Here is a 12413-nt window from a genome sequence, read left to right as displayed (position 1 = left end):
GGCTCCACTCAGACGGCACCTCTCGCCATGCCCTAATCACTCCTGCACTTCCAGTTCCTCTGCCTCCCTTCCTGCTGCTCCCTCTGCCTCAGCACCCGGGACACCTGCTCAGTAAGTTGCCGAAAAAATAAACTGAACTGATTCTCCCACTCTACTCCATCCTCCACTCTAAAATGGATCTGTTTAAATCTACATGTTCAAACATAGCGAAATGAGAATACAGGGGACTTGCGCTCTGTGTGCATCTAGTTGTAGGGATTCCAGCTTGGAAGGAAAGAAAAATCTCTTCATTGATTTCAACTGTCTTCTTATTCTCTGTTAAAACGAACTTTACGTAGGCCCCAGAAAAGGAGGCCTCAGCTTTAACACAAAGACAAACAGAAACAAGTGGATTCTTGGCCTGCGAACTTACAAGGTGCAGGTTGATCTGCATTATCCACCAGCCTTGTAGGTGGACTCCAGACTTACAACCTTGGGGAAGGTATGATTCCACTATGTCAGAATGGTAGGAGTACAGGTGGGTTCTCATTTCTTTTTTGTTTGGTGCATGTATAGAAATTGTCCTGTAATGTTGTTTTACAATTTCAAAAATTGTTTGCAGAGAGTGTGCCCTTCCTCAAGGCCTATCACGCACACACCTCTTCTCTGTAGCCTCTCCTGCTCCACAGGGAATGTGCCTCCTTTGAACTGGCTCAGCATGTCACACCTCTACTATTTATTCAACAAATCCTACCACCTGCCAGGTTCCCTGCTCTCTAAGGATTTTATTTGAACCGCCTTGAACTTTGGTTATTTGTATGTATGTCTTATGGACCTTCCATGGGAGTCTTCCCAGGGCCAGGGACTAACTGCCTTATTCATCTGCATGTGCTATACATGCAGTGCCTTGTACATAAAAGATATTAACATACTTGCTGAATTGAAGTAAATTTAATATTTTGCATAAAAATGCTCAGTTTTGGCACAAGCATTCCACCACTGATTACCACTGCATCCTACTTCATCTCATCAAGAAATGAGCTAAGAAAACAATCATGGTTATGTTTAAAAAATGCTTATCAGTTAAAGATGCATACTAAAGTATTTAACGGTGAAATGATACGGCATCTGGGATATGCTTTACACTATTCCAGAAGAAAAAAAGTACATGTGTGTGTCCAGTAGAGGGAAGAGAACGAAAAAAGATCAGTAAAATATTTATAGCTGTTGAAGTTGGTGGTTATTTTTTTCTACTGTGAATATTTGTAAATTCCTATCTTTAAAAGTTAAAAACAAACACCACCATACATTGTGAACTCTTTCATAGAATACTGAGGCCAATCCAAGTGCAATGTCACTCACATTCTGAGATGCAGGGTCTGCTCCCCAATCTGGATCCCAGGACAGTATCTGCTCATGTCCACACTATCCCCAAAGCTACAAACTCCAAGAGTGACCTTTGGCAAAAGACAGACTTCTAAAAACGACACAGCTTATTAAACTCTTTTGTTACAACTTTCAAAACCACGAAAAGCTTTCGGAATCATTGGCTAATTTGTAAAAATAGTTTGTGCTTCCTATGTGCAAGAGCCTCATCTAGAGGTTTTCACATAAAATACCTCCTTTTACTCTCACAACAATTGTATAAGGCAGGTACTATTATCCCCATTTTATAATAGTGATAACAACTGGCATTTACTGAGGGTCTCCTATATGCCAGGCACCATGCTATATGCCTTCTTTGCATTTTTGCTTAATCTTCCCAACAACTTCATGAGATTGATACTATTAAATATTTTCAAGTATGTTTCAAAATGAAAAATAAACAAACAAAAACAAAAATGAAGCCCAGAGGAACTAAGTTTTAGAAGACTAAGGTTTTACATGGTGTGTGTGAACAAAATTAGAGGAGAGGCTTTGGCTCCATGGCCTGGCTCCCACTACAACCAAACTGCACACCCTCCTTACACACCCAGGTTGTTAATGCTTTCTCAAAGCCTGCAACATCCCAGAAGACAAGAGTGATGATAACAGCAGAAGCACCAATCCTGAAATGTGGGCTGTGTTCTGATACCCGCTCCGAAGCTCAGTTAACTTGGCACAGCTAATTAGACAAATGAGCTGCACGCACCGGTTAGAGGAAACAGGAGTGCCCTGTCTGCTGATGACGTCGTTTTATTATCTTGAACTGGGCAGGTACTTTAGAGGCAGCCGAGTACTGACTAAGTGTCAAAGATGTGCCACGATCATCATTTGTATAATGTTTAAAAAGAGATGGCTATAAATGAGAAGCTATTGCTTGTGGGGAGACACTTTACCTCACCTTAACAGAACCATTACTATGAGGATATATTCAGCATTGGCCATTTCAGAACAATAAAAATTATATCATTTGAATGGAACACCTATGTCCCATGCCCAAACTAATATTCAGCCACCCCCACCCCTTTTCCTGTCCCTGCCCCCGGATCTGGTAATTCACTCTTCCTTTTCAAGGAGGAGTGAGTGAGGAGGATCACTTGAGGCCAGGGGTTGGAGACCTGCCTTATACAATAGGACCTGCCTTATACAATTGTTGTGAGAGTAAAAGGAGGTATTTTATGTGAAAACCTCTAGATGAGGCTCTTGCACATAGGAAGCACAAACTATTTTTACAAATTAGCCAATGATTCTGAAAGCTTTTCGTGGTTTTGAAGTTCTTCTTTCATCCTCCTGACTCACTCCTCCCTGAGAAGGCAGAGTGAATTACCAGATCCGGGGGCAGGGGCAGGAAAAGGGGTGGAGGTGGCCAACTCTCCCCGTTTCCCTAGCTAATAATCTTGGAGTAGCTGCTTCCAGGACACACATATTCCTAGTTTCTCCATGCTGGGCTCCTTGACACCCTAAGACACACTCTTATGTCTTCATTGGTTATGAACTTGGTGGGGCAGACCCTCAAACACTAATAAATCAGGCCAGCCATGGCAGCTCACTCCTATAATCCCAGCATTTTGGGAGGAAGCCAGGGGTTGGAGACCAGCCTGAGCAACACAGCAAGACTCCCATCTCTACAAAAAAAAAAAAAAATACAAAGGTTAGCCAGGTGTGGTGGCTCATGCCTATAGTCCCAGCTGCTCAGAAGGCTGAGGCAGGAGGACTGTTTGAACCCAGGAGTTTGAGGTTATAGTGAATCATGATGATGCCACTGCACTCTAGCCCAGGAAACAGAGTGAGACCATGTCTCAAAAAAACCTAAGACACATGAGTTTGCATGGATAGTTAAGGAAAGAAGGTAGATTAAAAAAAAAAAAAAAACATTAATAAATCATTACCATCACCATCAAGAAAATGTATTGAGCGCTCAAGTACCAGGCACAGTGCTGAGCACTTTATATGCATTATCCTATTAAACCAAGAAAATCAAAGCTTACTTAGAAATGTTAAACAACACACCCAAGACAACAAACCTAGAAGGTAGGGGAATGGGACTTAACACAGGTCTGTCCCCCTGACTCCAACACTTGGCCACATATTCTTCTGCCTTCCAAGATAACCCTGGACAGATAGCTGATAATAGTTACCATTAAAAAACCTTCAGGTCTAAATCTTATTTCCTATAGATGGCCCAGAACTCTGAAGTTTCTATCAAGTACTTAGCAGATTAACGGCTCCTCTTAAGGAAAAATAATTACCTTTCTTGCTGGCACTCTGCTGGAAGAGGGGACTGAGCTCTAGTGGGAAAGAATGCAAATCAGGTTCTTAAGATTGAGCAGCAGAACTCAACTCTGCCTTCCTCCTCCCGCTCTTGTATCCGAAACCCGTGGAACCCTCTCCAATTAACACTGGGGAAGTCTGGTACTGCCGGCGGAGAGCTCAACCATGAACTGATTAGTATCCAACTCTTGCCAAAGGCTCATTTAAGACATCTGATAGCAGAAGGAGATGGCTTAATGTGCAGATTAACTAGCCATTCTGCTAGATTCTCTGTTTTAGACATATACTAAATTGGATCAACACAAAGCAACATTTGTCCCTCACAGTAATTCAGCTTCTTACAGAAACCTCTTCACACGCTGAAGATTTATGCCCCCAGCTTTTACAGAGGGTGGATATAAGAAACATCCACTTAAACAATCGTTTAGGGCTTTTTGTAAAAGAACAGTTGAAAGCCCTGTCCATTATGTTATCCAATGCCCCTGAAATGAAAAAGCACATGATAAATTCAGTGCCAAGAAAAAGTTTGTCTCTCTGAAAGAGTTTATGTTTTCCTTTCTTAGAGGAGAACTGTATAATCACATCTTTTTGTCTCCACTCTTCAAAACTTCAGAGACAAATTCAGTGCTCAAATGCAGTAACTAATTCATCTCAACCACCTTGAAATATCTATTCTTTAATTTTCTTTTACCCCTTTGGATCTTGATTTTATTTTTATGTCTCCTGCTTCAAGTTGTGCCTCATTTTGCAAGCCAATTTAAATCATTTTCCCCCTTCGAAGTAGGACATAAAAATTCTAAGTAAAAGTGGCTTTTTCTCACCCTCTAAAAATTCATCGTGACCCTCCTAACTGCTACAAGTGCTCTTAGACTAGCCAGATCCCTTCCCATCACTGCCCTGATGTCTTCCTGGTGAACACACGAGAACGTGAGAAGACCCCAGTCAGTTTCAACCCACTCGTCTGCCTCAGTGCACCAACCCCAAGCAAATGAGGACAAGAACCGCCCAGCTTTAGGACTCTACACACTGGAGTTTCAGGAGTGAAGCTGGTTCCCAAGGCCAACAATGTTTCCACACAGAATTAAATATTTGATGCATATAAAGTCCTTAGACCAGTTCCTGGCACACAGTAGGTTCTCAATAAACGGTAATTATTACTCTTAATCTGTCCAGTAGCAAAATTGAGTTTTGTGTCATACCTACATGGGGAACCAGCTTCTTCAAGAACTCTTCTGTGACAATATTCCACAGTCTCACAACTAAGATGACCTATAGAATAGAGTACTTGGCAGGTTATCTGTCTTTTTTTTTTTTTTTTTTCAGTCCACTTCTCAGTTACCTCATCTAGACCCCAAGTTGTATGTGGTAGGGTATCTACATGCATATACATACATGTTACATATCTAGACACAAACATTTAGTGTTAGGCCAGATGCATCAGTTTCTGGGCAGAATCCAGTGGTCAAGTCTTGAAGAAAGGTCTGCTGCTCTACTCATGCCCTGCTCGCCCCCTGACAAGTGTCCAAGCAGCTGCAATGGTGTGAGTCATAAGCACAGGGAAGGAGGAAAAGATTTAAGAGGAAGAAAAAAGAAGAACGCGGTCATTTTTCATATCACTCACACTCTTGGCAGGTTTACTTGGGTACAAATATCTCTGGATATGCTAGGAGTTGAACATGATTCCTTTCTTTGTGATTCTGGTTTTCCTATGCATATATATTAACATAATCCATGCGTTGGTACCCGTTTATTTACCCATTCAGCCAGTATTTATTGAGTGCCCATTATGTGCAAAGCACTGGGGAAGGTGCAGGGCTCTATATGTATTAGCATCAGTCAGGGAAAAGCACACTGATGACTTTCATAACAAGGGTGCCGGCACTCCACAGGAAAACAAATGGCAGGATCCTTACGATAATAACTGAGCCTTTCCCACAATTTAGTCTCTTTATTTCTTCTCTCTCTGGAGAACACAGCTACCAACAAATCCCTTCCAGTCAAAAAAGCCCACTCCCTCCCAGAGCTCCCCTCCTGTTGTCTGACAGTCCCTGCATCTCCCCCCGGGTATCCCAGGATCAATGCACGAGTACTTCAAAGACGCCCTCAAATCGGAGTGCAGGCAGCACTTTCAATAAAAACAAAATCCTTGAGGCTGGGATTCAGAAGTTGGAGAGGGAGGGGCACTGAGGGTACTGACAGCCAGTGCTGGGATTTGACAGCACCACACAATGCACCGAGGATCAGAGCGGTGAGACATATTCTGCTCCAGAGATGAAAAATCTTCTTTTGGTGCTGACAACATCTGTTTTATTTTGAAGGTTGCTAAGGAGAGTTCTGGCTGGGCCAACATTGTTCCAGTTCAGTACTTCATAGTGAGTTTCTTGCATGGGGTTCAGACGCCGGGAATAAAAGCTCGCCAGATAAACCCCACTCTTTTCACTTTTCAGATATCAAAGGATCATTTTGCTAACAGGGATGACTAACACCCTGCCTTGTCTCCATCGGAATTGGACCGTCCCTTCTGCTTGCTCTGATTACTCTTCTCCCTGCCCCCTCTGTCCCCACTTGCCAACTCCCCACCTTTGCCAAATAAACACTTACTGGGGAAAAAAAGACAGTGAATACACCACTAACCCAAGATGCAGAGGTAAGAAAGACATGAGTATGAGTTGGGGGCCTTGGCAGAAGGATCAGACAAGGGAGGAAATGATTTCCTGGCCTTTAAAGATCTGTCTTGCCTCCTACTCGTCAGAGCAGTGCCAAATGCCTGCATCAGTGCTCACGGGGCAGGAGAGAGGTCAAGCTCAAAACCAGGGAAGAACCTGACCGGCAGGCCCGTCCCATCTTTGTGATAATGGAGTGGGGAAGAAAAGCTCTCCACAGCCCGCTCAATACCATCCCCCTGGAATTACCTGCAATTACAAGACATTAAAATTAGTGTGAATTTTGCCCAGAGGGAAAATATTTAGGGAAAAAAGAAACAGAGGAAGATGAGCATAGTAGAAAGCAAGAGGACATGCCAGTGACCTTCACATACATGGCAAGTTGTTATAAAACAGGTGGCGGGTGGGAGCAACTCCTCTCCTCCACTGAGGGGATGACACCCAGGGCAGGAAAACCCATAAAAAGCAGGAAGGCCCTACATGGAACTGGTATCTGCAAATAAAATCATTTGGGGAATCCAGGGTATGACATGAAAAACACACTTTGCATTAACTGAAGGAATTTTCTGTCTGCATTGGACTGTGGAAAAGCGTCGGTTCCTGCCGGGGAGCACCTAGGAGTCCGGGAAAAAGAAAGGAAGAATGGCAGCAGTCTCCTTCCAATACAGATCCGTTTCAGAGCGTCATTCAGCAGTGCCCCAACCCGGCAAATCTCGACAACAAAAGGAAACCGTATCCTCTCCAATGAAGGTACTGAGACAACTGAGGCCACATTATCTAAACATTTCCCTTGCCTGTCAGATTCTGTTTCAGCCAGTTTTGCTTTCAAACCCCTCGCTTAAGATCTATCTGGGCCAAGGTATGCCCGAACCATGTAAAGAATGTCAACGTAATGCAAAACACAGTGCACCCTGACTCCTCCACATATCTCCCAGGAGGGATTAGGCTGGTGAGGCTAAGAGCCATTCTCCAAACCACTCACCTAGCCAGGTCACACCCACGCTGGCTGGGGCAGACATGGTCTCTGCAACTTTGTGCCAGCTCCTGTTGTGTCCGGGTGCCCAGAGTGACACGTGGCAGAAATAGAAGCCGGAGTTTTCTTTGCTAACATCTCGAACCAGTAAATGGTAGGAGCGTGCATCCACGTGACTCAAGGCAACGTGGGGCGAGCTGTGCACCAGGGAGTCACGGTCCAGCCGTGCCAATACATGGGAGCCAGGCAAGGTGCTATCAGGCATCCTGCTGAAGTACCACGTCACCTCCGGTCGGACGTCATCCGCTCGGTCTGTCGTGATGTTGCAGGTCAGGTCCAGTTCCTTCCCTTCAGCCACAGACACGTTCCTGGGCACAGCTGCTCGCAGGGCTTGAGAATTAAAAACAAAAACATCTAGATAATCTGGATTGTGTTTGCCCCTTCCACACCCCTCGCCCCGCTTTAGATCATCTCCTTTTAAGTTCTTATTCATGGAATTAAAGTGAGAGGCTTTGCACAGTTGTAAGTGCTCGAGAAATATTTAATGAATAAATTAATGAAATATACATTTTTTATTTTATAAAAACAGTAATAGCAGCGAACATTTAGATATACCTTCTATATGCCAAGTAGTGTTCTGAGTGCTTTATAAATATTAATTCTCAAAACAATTCTAAGAGGTAGGTAGATGCTATTATTATTCTCAATTTACTGATGAGGAAATTGAAGCACAGAGAAGTTAAGTAACTTGCCCAAGGTCACACACTAATATGTAAGCAGAGCTGGGATTGAAATCCAGACTATCTGCCTCTAGGAACTCTGCTCTTAACTGTTCTATTATCCTTTGATGAGAAATCTGCTGAAGCTTGCAAAGATATACTTTCTCCACGTGCATGATAAAACTTGGGTGACTTCACAGAAAAATGACAGCTTAGTTCTGACTGGTACATATTGTCAGCTGAGGGCTGGAGAATGGAGGGTCAGAGGTGAGGGTGAAGCCATCTTCTGGATAAAGGGGAAAAATTCTAAAAAGAATGGCCAAGAAAGGGAAACCAGGCATTTTCATTAGGAGTCAAGTCTTCAAAATGTATTGTATTTAGAGTATCATTTATTTCATTAGACATCCCTACCTACAAGTCAATCATAAAACATGTATTCTAAAACCTAAACATAATGATTTTTGGATTATCCACACTCCTGCCCTTTCTCATTAGTGTGGATACTTAAAAGCAGACTACATTTAGATGAAGCAGTCCTCGGTGCCACAGACTCAAGGCAGATCCAGTTTCAGCATTCCCCTGCCACAGCTTTTACATGTAAACATTTTACTCTATTTAGGGGATTTTTAAAAAGAAGTTGAACATCTGTAATCAGAGAAGAAAAGCATCGACTCATGATAATGCTCTTGAACAATTAGTAAGATGATAAACAGCCAACACCTCCCGGGGGATTCAGGCGAGGCATGCCCCTGGCCTTCTTGGTGGCTCAGCATCAACTGCTGTCCCCTGTAATCTCATGGGCAAAGGCTGGCACCAATTCAGAAAAGACCCAGCCTCAAAGCCCATGCCTTTTGGCATAAATTACTTTCATATGACTGTTTCCAAAGCCTGACAATATTTCAAGCAAGAATTTCAAGTCAAGTTCAAGATGCACCTCGACAGAAGACAGAAAATGAGGTGGGCACAGTATTAGAAAAAGAAATTTAAAAGTTTAATTTCTCCCTCCATCCATCCTCCGAATTCTTTCTCCTCCCTCACCCCTGTAAAGGGGCTAATAGGAATCTGAGGGTATCTTTTGAGAGGATTCAGTGAGGAAACGGCCTCCCTGAGCCGGGTTCTGCAGTTAGAACCACACCACACACACCACCATGATCAGAGACCCTGGAATCCTGCTGGAGTCACCTCTGCAGGGCCGTCAGCTTCTGGGTCAGTGGAGAAGAACTCACCCTGTAGCTGTGGACTCTGTCTATGGAGAAAATAGATTCTTAGACTCTAAAAATATTGGCAGGAACGTCTCAACTGCCTAGTTCATTTTGCAATTTTCTCAGTGCAAGTGGCTAAATATCTTGTAACATCACTAACCATAGATCCCACCCACACGTTCTGGATTTGGGGGTGTAGAGAGCTTTATTATTTAAGTGGCTCTGTGCCATCTATCATTGCAATGTGATAGGAATGCAAGCCGCCAGCCATAGACAGTACAGGTGTTAACAAAAAGAGAAAGACCATCACTCTAGTGTGGTGGGGTTCTTAACCTGGGGTCCACACAAAGATAATTTAGGGAGTCTGAACTTCAATGGGAAAAAAGTTATGTTTTTTCATTAACCTGTACCTGAAATACAGCATTTCCTCCTATTGTGAAAGTAAGCAACAAACCAGTGTAGTATTACCTGTTCCTGGGACTTTGCCCCTAGTAGAAATCACAGACATTTTCACATCACATTATAGTTGTTGCAGATATCCTGAAATATTGTTTATATTCATAGCTATACAGAAATATAGTTGTTGATAGGCCTGCCATTGTATCTTACTATCAGTGCATTAATAAAGAAGCATAATATTACCACAAATTTCTTTTAAAAATATTTTGATAACTATTTCAATATAATTATTTTCCTTCGTCATCTCGTGTACTGTATTTTATGTTAATTAATGTGTTAATTCTTAGAAAGGGTCTGTGGGCTTCAAAAGATCATCAAAGAGGCCCATGGTACAAAAAAGATTATGAACCCAGTCTCAGGTAAGAGCCAGACATCATTTTCTGCCTAATAGGTTCAGAGTGCTTAAGTCTTATAACTAGATATTATGGGTTTTGTGGTGTTTCTGGGGGAAAAAAAAGGTTTTACGATTAAAATTCCTCCATAAAAATGTAACTTGCTACAAAGTTAAAATTCTTAACCCTTCTGTCTCATTAAAATAGTTGTTTGAGGCAAGCAGTACATCTGGAGTTGTTTTTTTTTTTTTTATCTGAGGCAGGGTCTCACTCTGTCACCCAGGCTGGGGTACAGTGGCATGATCATAGCTCACTGTAACCCCAAACTCCTGAGCTCAAGCCATCCTCCTGCCATGGTGTACATCACTATGCTCAGCTAATTTTTAAAAAATTTTTTGCAGAAACAGGGTCTTGCTATGTTGCCCAGGCTGGTCTCAAATTTTTTGGCCTCAAGTGATCCTCCCACCTTGACCTCCCAAAGCACTGAGATTACAGGCATGAGCCACTGCGCCTGGCCTGGAGTTTCTTAGAACAGATTGCAGACAGATCACTTCTGATAAGGAACATGACCTGAGTTCATCTGGAAAGCAATTGCGGTAGCCTCTGGAGCCCAGACTGACGGTAATGGGGGGCTCCTTTTGCTGATGGCCACAGTCCCTCAAGAGCCTCAGCCCTACTTCCACCACCCACTTTTACCAGCTCTGCCTCCTGTGTGGTGGTGTAAATGCAGGGTAAAGGGCTCAGGACAATGCAGCTTGCGGAGACAAAATACACCCCCTGCGCATTGTCTCCTGCTTTCCCACCCATCTGAGCAACAGAGTGGCCTTGCGCTCACATATGTGTTGAGGAAATGAGTCCAGCCAAGGTCTTCTCAGTTTAAAAAAACAGGCGGCAGCAGCAAAGTACTCAGAGATCTGAAGATGCTGGGCTCCCAGAAAGCCAAGGACATCCACCCATCATCCCCAGCAATGACACTGCCCTGCCTTGGTCTCTTCACTTTGTGTCTGCTGAAGCCTGAAGCTCCACGCGGCCTGGCTACGAGTCTCAAACAACTCTGACCCCAGGGTCCAGCACAGAGTTGAGCATGCTGTAGGATCGCTATCAATGCAGGCTGGAATCCCTATCAATGCTGTTGACAGTGAGTCAACAATGGCTTGTTTTCCTTTTATTTCTATGTGTTTTAAAATGCAGTCTGTATTTTCTTAATTACTTCTGTAGTTAGAGTAGGGGGGTTAAGAAGAAAAGCTGATTGACAGATGATAGGACAAAGGACTTCTTGTATACACCCCAGGGCCGGATGCTCCCGGGTTATATATGACATGGGAAGGCAACAAGAGGCCCAGCCCTCCACAGCTCCTCACCCTCTCAGGGATGGCTCATCTGGGAGATTCTGAAAGGCCCAGAGGATCCAAGTTAGACACGAGGTTTTAGGGTGAGCCAGACACACACCCCAACAGCTATGGAGAAAGGCAGATCCAGGGACTCGGGCAACACCAAACAAGACAGGGCTAAGGGGCAGGGTATGGGCAGCTCCACCCCAAACCCCCTCTGACACCAGGCGGACCTCCTTCTGGCTGAGGGGCTGCCGTACTTAACCTCTGGGTGAAAGAACTGCCTTCGTGCTATGTGCATGCTGCAAATTCAGATAAAAAGCCGCTTGCAAAGCAAAACTACAGGCATGTAGCACAAAACAAACACACCCCTCCCCAAATTATCAACACCGCCCTACTTCCTTCACCCCCAAAGGTAAGGCCTTACGTGGGAAGCAGAAACAGTTCTTGTCAGAAAGCGACAGAGCTCCCAGCTTAATTCTTCACGGCATCGTTGTTCACCAAACAGTGTCTGCAATACATCATTGCATCATTTCCAGAAGCTCACCTGTTGGCTGGATCACCAAAGTGGCAACTTCCACGGCCTTTTCTTGGATTTCTTGCCAGGCACCCTGCTCTGCGATCCACTCGCTGACTATACACCTGTAGGAGCCCTGGTCGGCGGACAGCGCCCGGGACACGGAGAGGCGGTACGCGTCGCTCCCCACCGTGTCGAGGCGCACGTCCCCGCTGTGGTAGCGCTGCTCGTACCCGGGGCCCGGGCGGAGCCTGCCCTCGTGCGTCAGGGCGAGGACGCTCCGCCGGGCCGGGCCGCGGTGCAGCTCCCACTGCAGTGCCAGGTGCGTGTGCAGCGGCGAGGCGGAGGCGGCGTGGCAGCGCAGCTCGAACGGCTCCCCCTCGCGCAGGCTCAGGCCCGGCGGGGGCTGCCCGCTGGGGCCCACGTGCAGGGCGTCGGCCAGCACTGCAGAGAGACACAGCGTGTCAGCCACGGGCGACCCCTTCTGGCAAGGCCCACCGAGTTCCGGGGCCTTCTGGCCTGGAGCCATGACCATGGCTGCGACC

At 44.9% G+C, this 12413-nt stretch overlaps 1 protein-coding gene across 1 annotated transcript in view; it reads right to left on the bottom strand.

Moving 5' to 3' along the window:
* PTGFRN (prostaglandin F2 receptor inhibitor) overlaps positions 1-12413 on the bottom strand; it is a 71369-nt gene that overhangs the window by 25962 nt on the left and 32994 nt on the right. The window contains exons 3-4 of the mRNA XM_012658472.1: positions 11899-12312; positions 7318-7698 (exon numbers count right to left, since the gene is read on the bottom strand). Coding sequence (XP_012513926.1) covers positions 7318-7698; positions 11899-12312 — 795 coding nt within the window. The remainder of the gene's footprint in view (positions 1-7317; positions 7699-11898; positions 12313-12413) is intronic.

The sequence above is a fragment of the Propithecus coquereli genome, unplaced genomic scaffold (assembly GCF_000956105.1).
Source record: "Propithecus coquereli isolate 6110/MARCELLA unplaced genomic scaffold, Pcoq_1.0 Scaffold589, whole genome shotgun sequence".
NCBI classification, from domain to species: domain Eukaryota; kingdom Metazoa; phylum Chordata; class Mammalia; order Primates; family Indriidae; genus Propithecus; species Propithecus coquereli.
This window is presented reverse-complemented; position numbering and strand designations above follow the sequence as displayed.